Source organism: Acanthochromis polyacanthus, chromosome 9, assembly GCF_021347895.1.
Source record: "Acanthochromis polyacanthus isolate Apoly-LR-REF ecotype Palm Island chromosome 9, KAUST_Apoly_ChrSc, whole genome shotgun sequence".
Classification (NCBI taxonomy): Eukaryota; Metazoa; Chordata; class Actinopteri; family Pomacentridae; genus Acanthochromis; species Acanthochromis polyacanthus.
The window spans coordinates 39,498,340-39,522,258 of record NC_067121.1 but is presented as its reverse complement, the minus strand read 5'-3'; the positions used below and the strand labels follow the sequence as shown (position 1 = coordinate 39,522,258).

At 39.9% G+C, this 23,919-nt stretch overlaps 1 protein-coding gene across 4 annotated transcripts in view; it reads right to left on the bottom strand.

Moving 5' to 3' along the window:
- Window positions 1-23,919, bottom strand: part of LOC110962021 (microtubule cross-linking factor 1) — a 99,586-nt gene that overhangs the window by 38,396 nt on the left and 37,271 nt on the right. For 3 of the 4 annotated variants that reach the window (XM_051952953.1, XM_051952956.1, XM_051952955.1), the window contains exons 4-7: window positions 15,066-15,125; window positions 12,188-13,558; window positions 5,089-5,217; window positions 529-633 (exon numbers count right to left, since the gene is read on the bottom strand). In XM_051952953.1, the coding sequence (XP_051808913.1) occupies window positions 529-633; window positions 5,089-5,217; window positions 12,188-13,558; window positions 15,066-15,125 (1,665 nt within the window). The remainder of the gene's footprint in view (window positions 1-528; window positions 634-5,088; window positions 5,218-12,187; window positions 13,559-15,065; window positions 15,126-23,919) is intronic. The other variant, XM_051952954.1, reaches the window with a different exon arrangement.

Below are 23,919 nucleotides of genomic sequence, written 5' to 3'. Positions count from 1 at the left end.
CAAAACGACAAAAATGTGACACGAACGATGTCAGACAAAAAAAATACAAAAAACAAAAACAAGACAAAATACTACAAAACAAAAGCGAGAAACAAAAAAACGAGACAAATGACACGAAACCAATCAAAAAAGAGACAAAAAAATTACAGAGCAACACAAAGAAATGGAGAAACGAGACAAAAAATGACAAAAGTGTGAAACAAAACAACAAAAACTGGACAAAATATGACAAAAATGAGACACAAAAGAACAAAGAACAATCTAGTATTTTATTTTCTGATCCAAACAACTTGTCATGGTCTAGAAATGATTTTAAATTTATAGTTTTACTAATTTACAATCTGCAGTTAATGTCTTCTCTGTAATTTTTACACTTTGAGGGCCGGATTGGACCCTCTGGAGGACCACTTTTGGACCACGGGCCTCATGTTGGACCCTCTGGAGGACCGCTTTTGGACCACGGGCCTCATGTTTGATACCCCTGCTGTAAATGCTCCTAACCTAAAGGTGTTCTAACATCTGCTGTACCTGAGGCAGAGAAGCGACGGCCTCCCGGTCCTCCATCGTCGTCGCTCTCATCCTTCGCTCATGATCCAGACGGAACTGGATGTCGGAGGCAGGCGAGTCCCGGAGCTGAACCACGAGAAAAGACAAGTTAGTCGACCAGAAAAAGACCGATAACTCATCCTGTTCTACTAACTGAGGCGAGATTATTCTTCTTGACTATATTTGTTCTCTTCGCTATCCACTGCGAAACAGAAAGCCACAAAAAAAAACCTGGGAAAACCTTTTGTGTTTGCTGCACACTTCAGTCTGGACTTTTCATTTTTAAATCTGGCAGCATCAAAAGCTTTCTGCTCAAACTGTTTAACCAACTATTCTCCTGAATGAGCAAAAAGTTTCTTGTGGTAAAGCAGAACAGAGAACTGTGAGCAGCACAACGCAGGATAAAAAGACTCTGAGCGAGAAATGATGGTTGTAAACAGGGATAGACCGATTACTGGCTGGCCGATATTTGTGGTCGATATTTGGCATTTTTGTAATTATTGGTTTCAGAATTCTTAAACAGCAGGTGTCATGAACTGGCGGACCACATTTAGGACACAAAATGACAAAAACGATGCTCAAAATAACTAATAAAGCAAAACCCAAAATGAGAGAAATAAGACAAAAAACACAAGTCAGACAAGAAGGCAACAAAATGACAAAAACATGAGACGAATGACAAAAAAATGACAAAAAACAACACAAACAAGGCAAAAATCACAAAAATGAGACGTAAAGCAAGAAAAAAAAGGACAAATGACAAAAACGAGACAAAAAATGACAAAAAGCGAGAAACAAAATGACAAAAAAATTAGACAAATGATATAAAACAAAACAAAAATTAGACAAAAACATTACAAAGCAACAAAAAAATGGACAAACAACAAAAACCAGACAAAAAAAAATGACAAAAGCGAGAATTATTTTTCAAATTCTGCATGTATGGTTATATCAAAAGTTATTTATTCATAAATGCTGTCAAAATGTTTTTGAATATATTTGATTTGACGGTCAGTTATTAATTTAAAAAACTAATAGATGACATCAACATATGTCACATTAAGTTAAATCATTATGATGTTCTGGACCTTTGCTTTCATACATTTTCTCTGACTGGACCTCTTTGAATTTTAATTGAATACTTCTGTTACACATTATATAAAAAATTTGCCGTCACAAACCAGGAAGTGAGCTTCTCTCACAGATGGCTATGCTCACGACTAGCGGGCTAAGTTAGAGTCCGGAAAACAATAATTAATAATGCCTTTAGATATGGACCTTAGTGTGAAATTAAAGTGATAAAACACTATTTTACACATTCAGTAATAATCACTAGGGGACATCCAATAATATCGGCCTAATATCGGCATAAAAATGTAATATCGGTCTATATTGTTATCGGTTTTTTTTGCCCATCATGAAAACTGATAAAATAATGCCTGGATTTACCGACTTATAGAGGGAGAGTGTGAACTGTTGTTTGAGACAAAATAAAAAGGCATAAATATGTAATTTTTTCAGGAACTTAACTTGAAGTAGTTTTCTTATTTTACAGACAATGCTTCCATCTGAAAGCCTTGTTGCATGTGAGAATGCATCCAATGGAGCATCACAATAAAATGAGGCATAATGTGTTAATTCCACCACAGGAGATATGTGATGTTACCTAAAATTAGTTAAATAGCCCACAGATATCGGTTGATATCGGAATCGGACATTGAGAGTTGGACAACATCGGTAAAAAAATCCAACATCAAACATCCCGAATGAAGAAGCCTCGTTATAAATGACAGGTTCTCTGTTCTCTCGTGCCGTTAAAACACTACATTTAATGTATATCGGTTCCAAATATCGGCCATTTGTTGATTACCAGTATCTGACATCTGTATCGGCCCTACAAACCTGATATCGGTCATCCCTATTTGCAAACATCAACTCCCAAAATGCACTTCATCACATCACAATGTCTAAAACACCCAAATACAGCAGCTGTGTGGGTTTAGCTCCACTACAGGTGATAAAAGGGAAATGAGATGTTCATGGTTTCAATGAGATGATTCATCTCCAGCTTCGGATTCGGACAATTTGGGAAACTGCGGCGCTCCCTAATGCGATTCCTTTCCTCCGTGCTACTTCAACGTTCCCCTCCAGCGGTAAGTTGAGCTGCTCAGCGTGTTCTGACCCCGGATCACCTCCCTGTCCGCCCAATGTCAAATTCAAATCACACGGGCGGCCGACTAATCCGGCCACATCAGCTCCGTCCATTCATCTCTTCACAGATTACACTGCGGCAGAAAGCAAAGAGAAAAACCCACGCTGGAACTGGATCTCTAACTGTTATGTGTCACTTCTCCGCTGCCAGAGCTTCTGTGTTACATAACAGCCGGCAAATTTCTCTATGAACGCGAGCGTGAGGCGGCGATTATGAACCACGGCGTCCTGCGATTACACAGAGCTTCATCAGAGAGCCGAGTCACTGCAGGATTTAGCTGATCTCAGATGATGATGTGGGCCGGTCGCATCTCTGATTGCGCTCTTTGGTTCCCTCATTGTGCATTGTGACGCTAAGCTGCACTCCTACATGCATTAAATCTGCTGAGTCGAGTCATGAAAGTATCGTGATGAACCGCTGAATGCAGACATAAGCCTCCCAAGTCACGCCAAAGTATCGTCGCTGCTGCTTCATACTGCTTCAGGATGAACAAACATCATCACAAAACACACACATGAGCTAAAACTTCACCCTTCAATACTTAAATCAATCACAAAATGTTCAGGGGGCGAATGACACAAATTTACAAAACAATAGGAAAACGTTAAATCAAATAAAAACCAAATAAACAGCAGTCAGTAGCTGTGGGAGTGGGAGTGGGGTTTTAGTGTGGAAGTGAATGAAGTGAAGTCGTGTTCTGGAGCGTCATTAGACATGCTGGACTGAGCGGACTTCTGATCACAACTAATTAGATTAAATCAGTAGAGATTTAAGGTGCACTCTGCTCGGAAACTCCTGAGGCACCAACAAAACGGTCATACGTGAAGCTGAACGACATACATGTGCAGGTATGGTGGATGTTCTCATTGTTTTTGTCTCCTGCACCTGGAAATGTCATCAGTTGTTTCACTATAGAGCAACTTTAGTCGACTCCAAAAGCAAACTCCAGAACAAACACAAACTCTTGTGCATAACAAATGCAAAATCATAACTGTATGAGACTATAATGATGATATACTATAATGTTAATGCTGTCTATTTGTAGCTTTAATCAGTTGAGAGGCAGGATCTGCACGAACCCTCTGAATTCCCAAACTTGCCTGCATATTATTTGTTTTTTTAATTGTCAAAGATGCGCCATTTATCAGAGGCAGAAAGTGGAAAAATAGAAAAAAAAATGCCAGATTTCAACTTTCCAAATGTTCTTGAACTACTCATCTACCACATGCCATTCTGTTTCGAAAATTAACCCAAATTTCACTTAAAAATCACAATATTTCATCTCAATCACTTTATTCTAAAAAAGGGATGTTTGCCTGCACCAGATTCTGTAAAAAATAAATAATTTTAGACTTCTAGACACAACATAAGATACTCAGCTGTGACCGACAGTCAGGTGGCGCAAAATCAGAAAGTTTTTGGTTGAACTGCAGGCTGTGTTCACACTGAGCAGACGGAGGTACAGAAATAAATTCAGAATTTGAGTCAAAAAAAAAACTCTCTATCTATCTATCTATATATAAAACAAGCAAAAAATTGTGTGTGTGTGTGTGTGTGTGTGTGTGCGCATTATATATATATATATATATATATATATATATATATATATATAAACGCAAATATAGAAAAATATGCAAAATGTATATAATAAAATATAACATATATCCGATGGAAAAAGCATAAAATAAAACAAGCAAAAAAATTAGATATACACACACATACATTATATGTATATATATATATATATATATATACATTGCAAAAATATATAAAACAATGTTTATTATATAGAAAAAATGAGCAAAAAGAAAAAAATGAAACAGTTAAAGATTTTTTGGCAAAATATATATAAAAGTATATAAAATATAATTTATTATTTTATTTTGCTAATTGTTTTCATACATATCTAAATAAACAAATAAATAACTATACACACACATAAATATATATACATATAAAAACTGAAAATCATCATTTTACAAAATAAAACTGTATTTTAGCAGTAGTGGGTTTAACAGAGTTAACCTTTAATTAAATAAAACTCCACACAGTGAAACCACAGACTTCAGGTTTGTAACAGCAGAAATCCTGATTTTGGGGTTTTGGATTTGGTGTGAAGAAAAGAAAAAGTTCATTAGTTCGTCTCAATCAGAATTCTGGAGTTTCTTTTTGGAGTCTCCGTTCACCGAAAAGTTTGTTGCTCTACGCCGAAGAAAGCAACCACATGTGGCTCTGAACTAGAAATAAAGCACTAGATATAAAACATGGTCCGGATTTAAAGTGGGCAGAAGGCACTACTGCTGGAGGAAGGAGATGGAGGAGGCACTGACCTCTGCTCTTAAAGCCAGGGGTCTGTGGTACCTAGAGGGTCCCGGGGCTCCCCTGCTCTGGGTCTGGCTCTGGGGCTCCACGCCTCGCTCCTGTCCTAGACGCCACTCCAGCTCATCCCTCTGACCGGACTGTGAGTGACGTGGGGTGGGGAGGGAGGGGAGGGAGAGGTGGGGGAGGCAGTGAGGACGGTGGGGGTCGGGGTGAGGTGGTGGGATACAGGTGGAGGAAGGGGGACATGTGTGAGGTGGACCGTGGACAAAAAACAGACAAAACCAGGTGAGGGGGGAGGACAAGGAAAGAAAACGGGTGAGGGAAGAGGGGGAAAACAAAAAAAAAGTAAAACAGAAAATGGGTGAAGAATATAAGCAGAAAGGAGGGAGGAAAAAATCAACTAACAGACTAGACGGTGTGGAGAAGAACGAACGGACTAGAGTACGAAGAAAAGCGCAAAGAGGAAGACCAACTTAAAGATGACGGCGTATGAGAGAGATGAGAAGAGAACGAGAATGAGGATGAACAAAATCATGGGCTGAAACATCTGGCGGGAACACAAAGAGGAACGAAGAGAGGGAGTCGGGAGGAGGGGAAAAGAATGCAAAACACCTGTTATGAAGCGCATGCAATGAGGGAAACATGAGTCCAAATACCAGAGCTAGCAGCACGCTAACGGCTAACCAACACGCATGATGCCCCGTGCACGAGCCATCAGTCAATAGGAGGGAAGAGTTGCCACGGGCCATCAGCCAATAGGAAGGAAGAGTTGCCCCGTGCACGGGCCATCAGCCAATAGGAGGGAAGAGTTGCCCCGTGCACGGCTCATCAGCCAATAGGAGGGAAGAGTTGCCCCGTGCACGGCCCATCAGCCAATAGGAGGGAAGAGTTGCCCCGTGCACGGCCGATTGGTGATCAGCTAAAGGAAGAGTTGATCCTGACATGATGCACATCGTTGTTTTCACACAAAACAGCATAAAAAACACACCGGAGGCAACAGTGGAGCAACTTTGGTTAATATAGAGCAACTCTAACTCATTTAAAGCAACTAATATGGAGCAAATTTAGCAAATACAGAGCAAGTTCAACTTTATCATTCAGAGCAACTTTAACTATTATAGGTCAATTTTAACTAATATAGAGCAACTTTAACCCCCTGAGAGCAACTTTAACTAATTTTTGAGCAACTTTAGCTAACATAGAGCAACTTTAATGAATATAGAGCAACTTCAATATCGAGCAACTTCAGCTAATGTACAGCAACTTTAATATAGAGCAGCTATAAATAATATAGAGCAACTTTAATACAGAGCTATCTTAGCTAATACAGAGCGACTTTAACTAAGATAGAGCAATTTTAGCTCATTTAGAGCAACTTTAACTAATACAGAGTTAATATAAAAGCAACTTCATTAATATAAAGCAACTTCAGCTAATATGGAGCAACTTCAGCAAATGTAGAGCAACTTTAAGCGATATAGAGCAACTTTAATATAGTCTATCTGCCTATCTATCTATCATGTTATTCTGAGTACTATTTTTTTAGTCATAATCACAAGAAAAATGTAATTTAGAAAAAAAAAAAGAAGAAATGTCCAGAAAATACCCTTTTTAGTACTTGGTGAACGCATTTCTGCAGTTTTAAACTTAAAGATTAAATAAAATACATTCACTGTGGTCATTTTTGCCCTGCTGTCTATTAACCGTCTATATAACTGTGAAACTGTCCAATTAACTCCTCTTCAGCAGGTTCCACCTGACTGTTCCTATCCAGTGTGAGTTGTTAGTGTTAGCTAGCGGTTAGCGGTTAGCTGTGACTAAACCACCCAGTCCTACAGGCAGAGGGGCAAAGCACAAACACAAGTCGCTGGACAGAATGAGAATGGAGACTATCAGCTCTACAAATCAGACTGCTGGACGGGGATCGTCTGGTTCCATGTGGCTGATTAGAAGGACGTGGTCCCCATCATGCAGCAGAGACAGTAAACGGTTTGTTGACGTGTTGCATTAAAGCTGCAGCAAAACAGGAAGCAGCTTCTTCCACAGCACCACGCAACTCCAGCTTTATTCCTTCAACACGGGTTATTTTAGTCACATTTTCATGGTTCGTCTCCTTGGCAACACCATGGAGTAACCAATCCCCCGTGTGTGTGTGTGTGTGTGTGTGTGTGTGTGTGTGTGTGTGTGTGTGTGTGTTAGCAGCTACATCATCTATGTGTTGTAATGAGTCACGGGATGACAGCGTGGTGAGCTGCAGAGAAATACTGACTAAAAACTCCTTCATGCAACAATTCAGAGTGGAGAGAGTCGGGCCGAATGGAAGAAGATTGGGAGCAACTTTAATGTAGAGCAACTTTAACTCATTTAGAGCAACTTTAATAAAGAGTAACTTTAGCTGATATAGAGCAATTTTAACTGATATAGAGCCACTTTAAATAATATAGGGCAACTTCAACTAATATAGAGCAACTTTAACTAATATAGAGTGACTTTAATTAATATAGGGCAACTTTAACTATTATAGAGCAACTTTAAATAATATAGAGCAATTTTAACTATTATAGAGCAACTTTAAATAATGTAGAGCAACTGTAACTAATATAGAGCAACTTGAACTCATTTTAGAGCAACTTTAACTCATTTCTGAGCAACTGTAACTAACATAGAGCGACTTTTGCTCATTTTTGACCAACTTCTGCTAATATAAAGCAACTTTAACTAATATAGAGCAACTCTTGTCAATATAGAGCAAATTTCAACTAATATAGAGCAACTTTAACTAATATAGAGCAACTTTAGCTAATATAGAGCAACTTTAGCTAATATAGAGCAACTTGAACTGATGTAGAGCAACTCACTCATTTTTGAGCAACTTGAACTGATGTAGAGCAACTTGAACTGATGTAGAGCAACTTTAGCTAATATAGAGCAACTTGAACTGATGTAGAGCAACTTTAACTCATTTTTGAGCAACTTTAACTGATGTAGAGCAACTTTAGCTAATATAGAGCAACTTTAACTCATGCATACCACCGTTCAAAAGTTCTGGGTCACTTAGAAATGCCCTTACGTTTGAAAGAAGACAGCGTGGTGAGCTGCAGAGAAGAATACTTACTAAAAACTCCATCATGCAACAATTCAGAGTGTAGAGAGTCGAGCCGAATGGAAGAAGAAGCGGCTAAAGCTCCTTTAGCTCCATTCACACCAAGCAGCCGTTCAAGCAGCCGGGCCGCCTCCCTCCGGCCGACGGGAGGCGGTGAGTGCAGGGAGAGGGAGGCAGGCGGGCTGCTGGCTATGAGGATGTGCATGGAGATGCAGATGTGAGGCGGCGGCAGCAGGAAGCGATGGTGGTAGCGGTGGTGGTGGGTCTGAGGAGGGGTGGCGGTGTGGTAGAGCTGGGTGGTTCATGGCGGAGTGGAGGACCTGACGCTGTGTGTCTATCTGGGCTTTCATCGGAGGTTTCAGTCTATCCAGTCTCTGTGATGAGGCTTTAGATTCGGATTATTTCACATCTGTCTAACCCCGCATCACTTCCCTTTTAGACCAGAGTAATCTGAAGCAAGAGTAAATAAAAAGTAGTGTTGCACGGAACATTTTTCTGCACTTTAACCAGGGAATTTTCCTGCACAGAAGAGTTTTTTGCAACCACTAAAAGAGAGTTTAGCCAGTGCCAAAAGTAGGGCTGCAAGTAACGAGGTGTCGAGTAATCGTCTGAGCACGATACGTCATCAAAAGCGGAAGTGAGCGCGCAACGCAACAAAAATCAGCGTCCGACTGGAGCACGGAACACAGACGGACGTCGGCACTGCATCGTGCATGTATTATGTATGCACGATGGATGTCCGCGTTTAGTTACAGCTGTATAGTAAACGCTGACATCCGTGTTTACGATAGATCGCGGATGTCCATGCTGCATCGTGCAAACATAACATATGCACGATGCAGCGTCGATGTCCGTCCGTGTTCCGCGCTCCAGTCGGACACTGATTTCTGTTGCATTGCGTGATGACGTATCGTGCGGAGACGATTAGTCGACGCCTCGTTATTTGCAGCCCTAGCCGAAAGAAATCACCATTTTTTTAAATCAAATGGGCAATGACAATAAAGGTTTGATTGATTGATTGATTGATTGAAATAACAAAAAAACATTATTTCTCTCTAATGAGGCAACACAAACTTATTGTTTTTAGTGCAGACGGATTGATCATGCATACACTGCAAAAAAATAACATGTTTTTAAAGCTTTTCAACTCTATTTTGTGAGCAATTTACTCTTATTTTACAGACTTCCTTTGTTTTGGTAAATTACATGTGAAAGCTAGTAAAATCACAGAAAAAAAAAGCTCGAAACTACATGGAAAAGCTGTGTTTTAAAAACGGCAATTAATCACGCTGCATTAAAAATTTAAAAGAAAAACTTTGTACTAAATGGACTTTTCTTTCCTTTTAAACTGCTATTTTACAGATATTCTCTGTTTTGGTGAATAACAGATCATATTGAGTAAAACCACAGAAAATAAATGTCATTAATGTGTTGACAGTTATGAAAAAGAAGTGCTTTTACAAATTGCAAAGCTGAATATTTTACGAATATTTGCTGTTTATTCACCATTTTTACAGCTTTTAAATGTTACAGTATTCCTCGTTTTTGAAATATGCTTTTTCTGGCACCGTTGCTGCCATATTTTATTGATTTATTCGTATTTTTTAAGTGTAGTCAGCTCCCAGAGGCCCATTCAGAGCCAGAGAGAAACCCTGGGAGAGCTACAATCCTAAAACTAAGACTGAAAATCCAACAGAGGAAGTTTCTGTCCTTTTGCTCCCTGAGGTCGTCTTAGCTCACCTGTCTTATCATTCATCAGGTATTTTGTTCCTGACTTCACTATAAGAAACAGTCCACAAAGTCCACAGTATTTGCTCTGTGCAAAAACGCCTTTTAAGCTCATGTTAATTAGACGATTTATTGATGCCAAGTATTAAACTAATTGGAAACTATTTTGGTAACCGGTGTAATCTCTTTGCAGTCTTTTAAAATGGACTTTTTCCAAAAATTCTTTCCTTCATATTGATAGTGAGCAGATATCGTTGAGTTGTGGACGAATCAAGACGTTTGAGGACGGCGTCTTGGACTTGAGGAAACATCGATTTACATTTTTCCACATCTTTGTGCAACTTAGAGGCTAAACATCTAAATGATTGATTGAGGAAACAATCAGAATTAATTAATCCAGAACAAAAATAATAATTAGTTGCAGCTCTAAACTTAATGTGACAAACTGGATGGATATAAGACAACTAAAGTCTTCTATCAGGATTGCCAGAATATCCAGAAGCTCTCCAGTGGCTTAGCGTTGCATCTCTGTAACACTGTTAGACTATTAATGGGCAGCTAAAAAACCATGTAAACTTCTGCAGCAGAGTCACAGATATAGTTGTTTGTATTCAACACTTTCTTTCTACGTCTACATCATCCACAGTTCAACTCAGCCTCCAGGGATTCCTGTGTGCTGCGCTAACGTAGCCTCGAGCAGCTAGCCTCGGGCTACTCCCCCTGACCTGGAAACACGCTTTGATGCAGAAACTCTTCCACTTCAAAAGCACAAAACAAGGACTGATTCTGGATTTTAGTCCTTGTTTCTGACAGAATGATTACAGGGACACACAACCAAGTGAGCTTTACATGAAGATAGAGCTGAAAGTAATCCAAACCGTCCTTTAAAGCAGAGGTGTCAAACTGATCTTAGTCCAGGTTCCACATTCAGTTTAGTGTGACCTTCAGTGACCAGTAAAACCACAGCATAATAACCTATTAATAACCACAGCTCCACTTGTTTAGTGCAATCTGAAAATGTTCACATTTAAGGAGTTATCTTTTTACAAAACATTATGACCAAACTGAAATTCTTGATGAAAAATAAGTTCAATTTCAGCAACATTCAGCCTCAGTTTATCATTTCCACATTTAAACTTCCAAATTACAGAGACAACGACAAAAGTGAGCAACAAAATGACAAAAAATGAGACAAACACGACGAAGACACAAAAAAGAGGCAAATAATTATACAAAAAGCGACAAAAAAATGGCCAAAATACAAAAATGGGAATCAAAATGACAAAAAAATGAGGCGAATTATGCCAAACAAAACAAAAAAAGACACAAAAAAGTTACAAAGTGACAAAAAAATGGACCAACAACAAAAACGATATTCAAAATGACAAATAAAACAACACACAAAATAACAAAAATGACACAAAAATTACAAATGAGACAAAGAGGAAACACAAAATGACAAAAATAAGAAACCAAGCGACAAAAGCATAAGACAAATGACAATAAAAGACAAAAAAACAACAAAAACAAGACAAAATATTACAATAACACGACACAAAACGACAAATAAACAATCTACTATTTTACTTTATGATCCAAACAACTTGTCATGGTCTAGAAATTATTTTAAATTTATAGTTTTACTAATTTACAATCTGCAGTTAATGTCTTCTCTGTAATTTTTACACTTTGAGGGCCGGATTGGACCCTCTGGAGGACCACTTTTGGACCACGGGCCTCATGTTGGACACCCCTGCTTTAAACCATTTTGCCTGCAGCCTAAAGAGACTCCCATTGACGATGTATGGTGCTGCCACCGTCTGTAATTAGAGCCGAGTTTTCGTTGCACACACCGCTGACTTCGACTCTCATTTAGCTGATTTTGGTCTTAAATGGTTTATTAATGACGGCACACTGAGGGACGTTTCATTCAAACCTAAACGTTTTCTCACATTTACTGGAAAATACACCACTGGGTTTGGGAACATCTGGATTCTGCCTGCTGCTGAACGGAATTCTGCTAAATGTAAACAGGCCTGCTGTTGTTTTAAGGTAACAAACACATCATATTATTATTATTATTACTAGAAGAGCCTCTTTGTTTGCTGTGGTCTTTTCCATATCAAGGCGAACCGGCAGAGAGGCCTTTTTCCATATCGACGGTGTTCATTTTGCAAATAAAAGTCAAAACAAATGAAAAAAAGCCACAGAAAGAAAAGATCTAAATGCACCAAAAGATGTCGAGCAGAGAAGGTCTCAGGATCCATGAAACTCACCTGGAAGTCCGTCACCAGGTCCCGTCCAAAGGTGCCGATAGGAGAGTCCCGGGACATGGAGGTGACAGTGGACAGGAAGCTGCTGGATTCGGTGAGATTCGGCATCGGTGACAGATCGTCCGTCCTTTCCCTCAGACCTTCTCCGATGTGGTCCAGCTTCTCCACGAAGATGTGCAGCTCGGTGCGGAAAGCCTTCATGCGGGTGTTGATGGTGTCCAGAACTTGAGTGTCCGGTTTGGACCCGGACGTGGCCCCGCCGTCCAGACTGTCTCCGGTGGTCACCAGCAGCCTGCCCTCAAAGATCAGGCTGTCGGTGTCCGTGATGAGTCGGTCCACCGTCTTGCCGAGTCGCTCCGCCTCTCGCTTCACGTTGGAGAACGACTCCCGCTCTTCCCTCCTGCGGTTGGCGAGTTCGGTGGCGCTGAGCTCGCTACCGTCCGACGGTTTGATGCTTCCGAACCCTGAGGTGGTCGCCGTTTTCTCAAACAGGTCTTCGGAGTCGCTCTCGCCTCCAATGGGACCTTCCCTCTTGGGTTGGAGGAGAAGAAGGCGACTCGCCTCCTCGTCCTCGGCGGTGTCCCGTCGACCGGCGTCGCTCTCGGCGTCGCTGTCTCGAGGGCTGCCGGTGCGGAGGCCGAGGTGGGCGGCCAGGTCGCAGCGCTGGACGTTGGACATGAGGACGCGGTTCTCGTACTGCAGCTTCATCACCTTCCCGCTGAGCTCGTTGATCTGCATCCGGGCCGACTTGAGCTCCTCCATCATCATCGAGCCGTTTCCGGTCCCGCCGTTTCCGGGTTTGAACAGTCCTCCTTCGCCCTCCTCACCAACGGAGCTGCTGCTCGGACCGAACTTGAAGCGGTTGAGCTCCGACGTCAGCTGCCTGTTGTGGTCCTCGATCTCGGAGATGGATCGGCGCAGCAGCTCCGCCTCCTCCTCCACGAACTGCAGGTGGCGCCGCAGCTCACTGGCTGACTCCAGAGCGTCGCCTCCGTACGGCGACGACGGCATGCTGGAGAAAGGCTCCCGCCCGAAGCAGTCTCTCTCGTACTGACAGCGGATGTCGTCGTTCTCTGCCCGTAGGCTGCGGTTCTCCACCTCCAGCTCCACGATCTTCCTGCCCAGGATGTTGGCCTCCTCCTCTACCAACTTGAGGCGAAGTCGCAGCTCGGCCTCCCTGGTCGTATGGGGCCCGCCGCCGGAGCACTCGGCCAGAGGAAGTGGGCTGTCCACGTCCCCGTAAACCGACTTGTACTTCTGCAGCTCCTGCTCCAGCTCGTCCTTCTCCCGGCCCAGCTTCGCCATCTTCTTCCTCATCAGGCCGGACTCCTCCTTGGCGAACTGGAGCTGACAGCGGAGGTCTGCACTGTCCTCCTAGCAGCAAGAGAGGGATGAAAACGATTAAAAACTGGACGGGATACAGCCGATAGTATCCCGCTGATAGTCTCTGTATTTGTTTCTTTCAAAGAAATATAATAAAAAATCAGTGTTGAAGTATTTTTTTGACTCTAAACCACGTTTTCATAATGAAAACAAGTAACAAATATATCTTAAAAAGCATTAAAAAGGATTTCCTTAAGTTTCTGATAGTCCTCGATAGGGATGTCTGATATTGTCTTTTCTGCCGATAACCGATATGCCAATATCGTCCATCTCTCAATTTCCGATTTTGATATCATTCGATACCAATATCTGTGGGCTGTTTAACTAATTTATGTAACATCACATATCTCCTGTGGTGGAATTAACACATCATGCCTCATTTTATTGTGATGCTCCATTGGATGCATTCTCAGATGCAACAAGGCTTTCAGATGGAAGCATTGTCTGAGCAAAATAAGAAAACTACTTCAACTGAAGTTATGGAAATAATTACATATTTATGCCTTTTTTTATTGTCTCAAACAACAGCTCACACTCTCTCTCCCTCTATGAATCGGTAAATGTCAGTAAATCCAGGCATTATTTTATCGGTTTTCATGATAGCAAAATAACAGATAACGACATTGAACAATATTGCATTTTTGCCGATATCGGGCCGATACTGTCGGAGATTCCTGGACCTTGAAGTACTCATCAGCGACATACTATTCCATCATTAAACTAAATCAAATGTCTGTTTAACGTTATGATGTTCCATTAAAATCACTTTATTCTACACGTCTCGTTTAAAAATGTACTAAAAATAATTATTTTACACTAAACAGATCCTGTAAAAACCTAAATATTTGGTGTTCCTCAGTGCATCTGAGGAGTATTTCAGTTGAACTGTTTACTCAGAGTAAATAGGAGACAAATATGGAAAAAAAATTAACATGGAAGCAGTAAAATATCTCCAGTGTTTGAAGCCCAAATTATTTTTTCAGATGTTGCTGTTCTTTTGTCTTTTTGTGTCTCGTTTTTGTAATAGTTTGTCTTTATTGTCTGACTTTTATTGTTTGTCTCATGTTTTTGTTGTTTTGTTTCTCCTTTTTGTCATTTTTTTGTCTAATTTCTATGGTTCAGTTCCAGATGACTAAATGTTGTGTTCTGGAAGTTGTAACGTGAAAATGACAAACCGAGGCTGAATGTTGCTGAAACTGAACTTAAAATGAGCCCACAGTGAGTAAAAATGCGACAGAAGCAGACATTGTTTGGGGATCAGAGGGTTCAACAGCTGCAGCTTTTTAGCAAATAATCCTCAAACTGGAGGAAAATCTTGTATTTTTTAGGACCAACTCTGTCTCCTTTCCATGAAGCTTAACTCAATATTTCTGATCACAGAGTCACAATCACTTTTTAAACCTCTCTGATGACAAACAAAAAACAGAAAATCCTACAAGACTTCATCTCCTGATGTCGAACTCAAAGCAGAGGGTCAGCACAGTGTTTTATTTCTTACCTGACTGGAGGATTTCTTGTCTTTGAACGTTTCTCTGCTTCCTCGTCGCCTCAGCGCCGTCTGGAAAAAGAGAAGAAGGAGGATGTAAAACATGAAAACTCAAAACAAATCCTTCCAAAAAGTACTGCTGTGGCTCCTGAAAAAAGCCAAAGGAGTGTTAATCTATAGCAGGGGTGTCCAACATGAGGCCCGTGGGCCAAAAGTGGTCCTCCAGAGGGTCCAATCCGGTCCTCAAAGTGTAAAAATTACAGAGAAGACATTAACTGCAGATTGTAAATCAGTAAAACTATAAATTTAAAATAATTTCTAGACCATGACAAGTTGTTTTGACCATGAAGTAAAATACTAGATTGGTCTGTTGTCGTTTTGTGTCTCATTTTTGCAATATTTTGTCTTGTTTTTGTTGTTTTGTTTCACGCTTTTGTCATTTTTTGTCTCGTTTGTCCATTTTTTTGTGTTGCTCTGTAATTTTTTGTCTCTTTTTTGCTTTGTTTCATGTCTTTTGTCTCGTTTTTTTGTTTCTTGCTTTTGTTTTGTGTCTCATTTTTGTAGTGTTTTGTCTTGCTTTTGTTTTTGTGTTTTTTTTGTCTGACATCGTTCGTGTCACATTCTTGTCGTTTTGTGTTTTGCTTTATGCATTGTTTTGTGAGTCGTTTTGTTTCACGCTTTTGCAATTTTTTTCTCGCTGTTGTCATTTTGTGTCTCATTTTTGTAATAATTTCTCATTTTTATAATATTTTGTCCAGTTTTTGTTGTTTTGTTTCACGCTTTTGTCATTTTTTGTCTCGTTTGTCCATTTTTTGTGTTGCTTTGTCATTTTTTTTGTCTCTGTTTTGATTTGTTTCATGTCATTTGTCTCGTATATTTGTTTCTCGATTTTGTTTTGTAGTATTTTGTCTTGTTTTTTGTATTTTTTTGTCTGACATCGTTCATGTCAAATTCTTGTCGTTTTGTGTTTTGCTTTATTCATTGTTTTGTGTCGTTTGTTTCAAGCTTTTGCAATTTTTTCTCACTGTTGTCATTTTGTGTCTCATTTTTGTAATATTTTGTGTTGTTTTTGGGCTTTTATTCGTCTGACTTTTGTCATTTTGTTTCTGGTTCTGTTTCCTTTTTATCTTCTTTGTCTCATTTTTTTTTTTTTTTACATTTTGTGTTTTCCTTTTTGTTGCTGAAAGCTTGAGAGTCCAGATGATGCTGCTGTTTTCGCCTCATGATGCAACAGGACGCCTCGGATCCCGTTCAGGGCGACAGACGTCTTATCCCGGCTCAGATTCACCGACACATGGCGCTGCGAGGGGAAAGCATCTGTCCAGCGGCTAATACTGCGGTCGACACGCAAATCCTGGATAACACGAGGCCTTCTGCACGCCAGCTTAGTCTCACACACTAATAAAATCATTCATTTTTATCAGCGCTCTGTCTCACATCGGCTCCACAAGACGGAGACAGACGAGAGGAAGGCAGGAAAAGAAGAAATCCTCCTCTATACTGCAGGAACAGATCGCTGCTCCGGCGGTTATGATAATAATGTTTTCTCTGTTCACTATGAACGTGTCTTTACAAATTCCATCATTATTTATTCTGGAAGCAATCATTTATTAGTGAAAATGAATGGATATCACAAAAATGTCGACTATGATATAAAAAGTCACACAATTATTTATTGTTCTGTCTAGAATGACTTGAGAATGATCCATCATTACAGAAAATAAGTCCAGAATGATCTGAAATTTGCCCGAAATGACTTAAAAATTATCCCCCAAACCACAGAAATGATCCAAAATGATAAGAAATGATCCAAGCTGACATAAAACTTGCTGAAAATTACTCAAAAATGTTCCAAAATGGCTTAAAATTGTCCAAAATTAATTACAAAAGATCCATAATTACAGAAAATGAGTCCAGAATGACATGTAATGTGTCCGAAATGACTCAAAAATTATCCCCAAAACACAGAAATGATCCAAAATGACATAAAATTTGTTGAAAATGACTCGAAAATTGTTCAAAATGACTTAAAAATCATCCCAAACACACAAAAATGATCCAGAATGATGAGAAATGATCCAAGCTGACATAAAAATTGTTGAAAATGAGCAGCAAATGATGAAATATACAGTAAAAGAAAAGTGAACAAATCTAATATTACTGTGCCAAAAAAGTCCTTTAAGACTGTGTGGAATAATGTAATTTTTTTTTAAATTGTAAAAAGGGTAACAATAACTGCAAATATTTGTAAAATAATGATATTTTTAGAAGATTTAGACACAGGAAAACAGTGTAAATCTAGAGCCAGATACTGCAAATGAACAATTTCATAGATTTTTGATGTGGAAATAATTTTCGAAGCAAAACTGACCAAATATGTAAAAAAAAAATTAAGGCATAAATTCTATTTCTAATAACAGACAACATCTGTAAAATAAACTGTTTGTGACTTAAAATATTGCAAAACAATAAATTTAGAGCCAGATACTGCAAATGAACAATTTCATGGATTTTTGATGTGGAAATATTTTTTTTCAGCAAAACTGGCCAAATCTGTAAAAATAAATAAATAAATAAATAAAAAATAAAATGTTTTTGACTTTAAATACTGCAAAACAGTAAATTTAGAGTCAGATCCTGCAAAAGAACAATTTCCTAGATTTTAGACAAAATCTACAGTTTGGACTTGCTTTTGGTTTTTAAGACCAGATCTGTAAAATAACAATAAATTGTTCAAAATATGGCAGTTAAAAGCTCAGAAAATCCATTTTTTACAGCACATCTGAGCTTAAAAGGAGCAGAACAACGTGTGGAGTCCAGAGAAGTCGTGTTCAGTTTGATAAATGATAAACTTTTAAATCTCTAATCTCCGTCTTTACATGATCACATTCTGTATTTTTAGACGCATCCGGACCGTTTTATGAGCGCTTCTTCAAACAGCCACATGAGGCACAAATAAATCATCTGGATTGGGTTTGATTGGATTTTTCCTGACAGCAGGTCAATGAACAGAATATTAATGAGCGTTTGGGCCGCTTCGCTCTGGTTTTCGCTGGTAAACCCTCGTTCTGCTGCCATCAGGACAGAGTGAATCATTCGTGGCCTGACGGATGGAAAGTGTGAGGCTGAAGCTGTTCGGACCTCGACTTAGAAACGCCACCAAAACAAGAACACAAGCAGAAACCACGGGCAGGAAGAGATCTGAGCCTCAGGACTGAACATTTACGCTTTTCTGAAGCACATTTACTGAGACTTTTAGAGCTTTTTTTTTAACTTCAATGAACCTGGAATCCAAATCAAACAGACTCACTACGAATCTGATCATGATCAGTATTTTGTAATCGCTGCTAACTTCCTTCATCGTCTCCGTCTGCCCTCCTGCTGCCTTCACAGTCGCTTTTGAAGTTTGGAAAAGATCAACCCTGAATGCAGATGGGATCTCAGTAAACACAGGTTTTCTGTTTTCTTTTAACAGCATCATTTACTCCTCAGTCTGACAGCTTGTTTGATCTCTTCGTGGCACAACTTTCCTTTCAAAAGAAGCTAAACAGACGTGTTTACCCCAAAACTGAACTTGTCAGGTTCAATTATTCAGACGATGCAAACAAAACTGTGTCAAAACGACAGAGAGTTAGCGTCACAGGAAGCCTATGAACCTTCCATCTATAACTAACAAGCCTCAGAAATCCTCTCTGAAGCTGCAGTTCTGGTTTATTTCAGTGGACTGAAGCCACGTCAGATGTGCTTCCTCTTCCTCCTGCTCTTCATCGTATCTCCAGCTCCAGTCCCGGTTTCATTCTCGGGGACGGAGCTAATCTCTCCGGGGGGACGGCGGATTAGAAGCATGAAAAGCTCCTCTGAACCCCAACATTCAGGGATTCTAGTTTATTCAATACGAGAGTCGCAGAAACAACAGAATGATCAGAGAGGAAAGGAAGAAGAAAACTGATCGATGTTTGTTCTCCTGCGGATACGAGAGTCAAAACTGACCTTAAAATGTTCAGCAGAAAACACCAGAACACATCAGTTCTGATGCTGAAAAAAGTAAACGCTAATTTAAAAATAATCTAATTAATTAGAGGTTCTGTAATTAATTCATCACATTTTTCTTAAATATCAACATTGGACACAACAAACAAAGTTTTTCAATTCAAATAAATGTTGGTTGCGACTGAACGGATGAACAGACAGAGACAGGAACTTAAACAACTAAAATGTTTGTTTTGTTTCTGTTTATCTGCATTTTTCATCAGATTATTACAACATCAAAGTCCAACTATACCGATCAGGGCTGAAAGGATTCCTCGAGTTATTCCAGTTATTCAATCACTAAAATTCCACACAGCAAAATTCTCTGAATCGAGGCTTCGTTTGACCAACCACATGCTAGAGCCCCGGTCACCAAATGTCGGTCCCAGACTTCATTTGATACAAACCGGGCCCTTAAGTTTAACGGGACGCTTCTACAGCGCAGCTTTTCTATTGTTTATAGCAGGACTGTCCAACCAGTGCGTGGCCTGAACGCTCGTCTAAACTAGACGTCAGTGAAATAAAACCAGGACAGATATTTCTTGCCTCAAATGCTTTCAGAAATAGAAAAAACATAAAGTTTGTGTTTATCCGACTCATCTGCTGAAAGCTCGGTCATGTGACCACGGAGCGACCGCTGAAGCTCCAGTGAACTTCAGTAGAGATTTCAGGCGGAATTGACTGCAGTATATAGGGCTACCGTCCAGACACTGATCACGGACTTTTGCTCCAGAAATCTACGTCTGATTTAACCTCTGAGGTTCCTGAGTTGCTCTGAAACGTTTTGGACACTCTCATTGCATCTCATTTCTTTCCTCCACATCTCCTTCCTCTTATCTGTCAGCCGTGAAGGACATGTGAACTATACGTGGAGGTTAATGGAGAGCTGCTGCAGCGCTCTGAGAACCAGCTGGAGGTTTATACCATCAAAGCGAGGCCACCGTGGACACAAACGGTAATTTGAAAGGCCTCACTGGAGGAAAGGACTACAGGTGAAGGTTAGGGTGAGAGTTAGGAGTCGGTTGAAAGGCAGGTTGAGGAGATCTGAAGGTACATTACGTCACATTTCCACTTTAAATTGTATAAAAATAAAAAATGATTCTGCTGTTGGCTTCATTATGACGAGGACTTCCTGTTCAAAGCAGGAAGTCCTCGGTTTACGGCGTCCTCGACCTACAGCGTTTCATCGTTACGTCAGAACTGTTACGTGGAACTAGTTGATGAGCGGAGCGGATGAATACGTCGTCATGCAGCGCTATAAGACGACTTTGTTTACATCCTCTGGTTGTACTCCACCTCGGATTGTGCTGCATTCACTAACTTTTCATCATGGCTTCATTTGGGAGGAAATCCAAGTATTCAGATCTCAAAATTAATATTTGGATATCACCACAACAACTGAATAACCATAGTCGTTTTGTGTCTCATTTCTGTCGTTTTCTGTCGTTTTGTCTCTTTTTGTCATTTTGTGTCTTGTTTCTGTTGTTTTGTGTCTTGTTTGTCTCTTTGTGTCTTGTTTTTGATGTTTTGTCTTGTTTCCGTCATTTTGTGTCTCATTTCTATCATTTTCTGTCGTTTTGTGTCTCATTTTTGTCGTTTTTGTGTCTTGCTTTTGACGTCTTGTTTCGCTCATTTTGTGTCTCATTTCTATCATTTCCTGTCGTTTTGTGTCTCATTTTTGTCGTTTTGTGTCTCACTTCCGTCGTTTTGTCTCATTTTTGTCGTTTTGTGTCTCACTTCCGTCGTTTTGTGTCTCACTTCCATCGTTTTTTGTCGTTTTGAGTCTCGTTTTTGTCATTTTGTGTCTTGTTTCTGTTGTTTTGTGTCTTGATTGCATTTGTGCTTGCATTGTAAACACAAAGAGGCTCCACCTGGTGGTGCAACCGGGTACTACAGCTGATCTAAAACACATCTAACACATCTTCTCCCTCATCAGGTAATATATTCATATTGACAGCAATCAGTTGCTTTACAATTAATCATTAGCCTCACTAGTTGGGAGGTTACAGGTTGGGCTAAAAATAAAATACGCCATGGAGGAGTCTGACGATGATGATGATGTCTCTGGTTGGAGTTTGGCCAGGGACATTTGTCATTCCACATCTCGTCATCTCCCTGTTGTCACCTCCAATAAAAAGACATAAAACAACAGCGGGCTGCAGAGTGGAGGCTTCTCTCTGTCATTCCTGAAAAGCTCCTCTGTTGCCTTCAACTCGCAGCAGCTCGGCTTCTCACCGCTTCTTCCAGACGACATCACATCCCTCCTGCCCTGGCTTCCCTCCTGTTGGTCTTAGAACTGATTTTAAGATTTTACTGATCACTTTTAAAGCCCGTCAGGCCACATTTAGGATCTGTTGACCTCTTATGATCCTGCCTCTCAGATCTTCAGGTGGATCCTTCTGGCCGTTCCAAAGTCGAGGTTTAAATCTAAAGTTGAGCCAGTGTTCTCCATCAGGACCTGCCGGGTCAGCAACGTCTTTTAAATCCCTTCTGAAAACCCACTTTTATAGGCTTTACCTTTTTTATGAGGTTTACTTTTAGCTTTGCTTAGTTTTAGGGCTTTATTCTGTTTATTTTAGATGTTCTCTCTGGTTTTATTTGACTTTTAGCTGCCTGGTTCTTTGGTGTGATGTCGTGTCTCCATTTTTTTTAAATTCTGACCCTCAATCTTGTTCTTTAATTTTTAGAACTGCCTGGCTCCCTTGTTTGATTTGAGCGCTAATCTAGCTAATTATTCTTTTAATTTATTACCATTTTTACTATTTAATTGAACTGACTGCTCTGTCTTCTCTCTGTTCTGTCTGAACTGTCGCTGCTCTTAAGGCTGCTGTAGAAATAAAACTATTATTATTGACATTATTACTGTATTCTGCGAGTTCAGACACAATCCTGCAGGTCTAATCTGACGAACACATCCATGAGTTTTAAGACAAAATTCTAGCCGATATAAAACCACCAGAGAAGATTTTAAAACTCGTATGTATTCTTTGAATATTCTGGGATGCAACAGCCACTGAATAAGTTCAACTGGAGGTTTAACGATACTAAATAAAGGTATTTCTTCTGTAGATATTGGTGTTAGAAGCGTTTAGGATTAAAATCAGGATTTAGCTGCAGAAGAAGTGAAGATAAGGATCAGATTTAGTCAGTTTGAAGGTTCAGTTCTGGGTTAGAACAAAGCCCAAATGATGACATTAGGAGTGTGACTAATGTGTGTGTTTCTGCTCAACAGGTTTTAATTAGTACAGAGCCACAAGTTGGCGTTACAGCGTGTTTTTAAGTGTAGTTTAGAGTCAGACAAGCTCCCTGGGAAATATATTCTACGCTTGACTCACTTCAAAACACCGACGGACAAACATGCTGCTGTTAAACTCTCACTGCCTATTCTTGGAAAAACTGGTTTGTTCACAGGGAAAAGCAGAATGCTGTGTGCTCAGACACGCCTGTTTGCGTAAGACACCGAGGCATTTTTGGAAGCGGCGCCGGATGACATCGCTCGGTGACATCACCCACAAAATCCCAGTGTGGGGTTGGAGGGAAAAAGCAGAGATTTGGGGGCGGAGGGTGAGTAAGAATGGGAACACGGCGGGTGTATTTTCAGCCGCATCGGTACTCAACAGCTTGGCCTATTTCTGATTTTGCTCAGGGAGCGTTTCAGCGTCTGGCTCTGGTAACGGGATTTAACAGGACGGAGCAGTGCGACCGCAGAAAAGGGGGCGGGAAGCAACAAAAGGAGCAGCGACGGCCGCTGGATGCAGATAAAAAGCCTCCTCCAGCCCCGACAGAGGCGGCTAAACTCCAACACAACAGAATAAATATCAGCTCAGAGAGATAAGTCGCCCTGAAGTGTTTAGAGGCAGATTATATTAGAGAGATCTGGATGAATGAGCGCTCAATCTGGACTCTAATCCACTTCAATAAATTAATTAACACCACACACACACTCCACTGAATGCATTAAAGCAGGGGCGTCAAAATCACTTTGGTTTAGGGGACAAATTCAGTTTGACTTTAAGCGGATCGGACCAGTAAAATCGAGACGAAAAGGAAACAAAACGATAAAAATGAGAAACAAAACGACAAAAGCACGAGACAAATGACAAAAGTCAGACAAGAAAGGCAAAAAAACAGCTAAAACAAGACAAAATATTACTAAAACGACACACAAAACGGCAAAAGCGAGAAAAGAATGGCAAAAAATGAGACAAACGACACAAAACAAAAGACAAAAAATAAACAAAAAAGTTAGAAAGCGACAAAAAATGGACAAGCGGCACAAACAAGACAAAAACGAAAAAAAAAAACATTCACAAAGCAATACAAAATGAGACAAAAAACATCAGGGAGACAAAAAGGAAACACAAAACGACAAAAACACGAGACAAATGTCAAAAGTCAAACAAAGAAGGGCAAAAAACAACAAAAACAAGACAAAAAACAGACACAAAACAACAAAAAATGAGACCAACGACACGAAACTAAATAAAAAAAGCATTTACAATGCAACAAATGACACAAAAAATGACAAATGCGAGAAAGAAAACAACAAAAAAAGACAAAAAACGCCCAAAACAAAACAAAATATTACAAAACTGAGACAAAAAATGAAAAAAAGTTAAACAAAACGACAAAAACGTGAGACAAAGGTCAAAAGTCAGACAAAAAAAGACAAAAACAACAAAAACAAGACAAAAAACAGACACAAAACAACAAAAAATGAGACCAACGACACGAAACTAAATTAAAAAGACACAAAAAATTACAAAGCAACAAAAAAGCGGACAAACATTAGACTTAAAATTACAAAATAATGCAAAAATTACAAATGTGAGACACA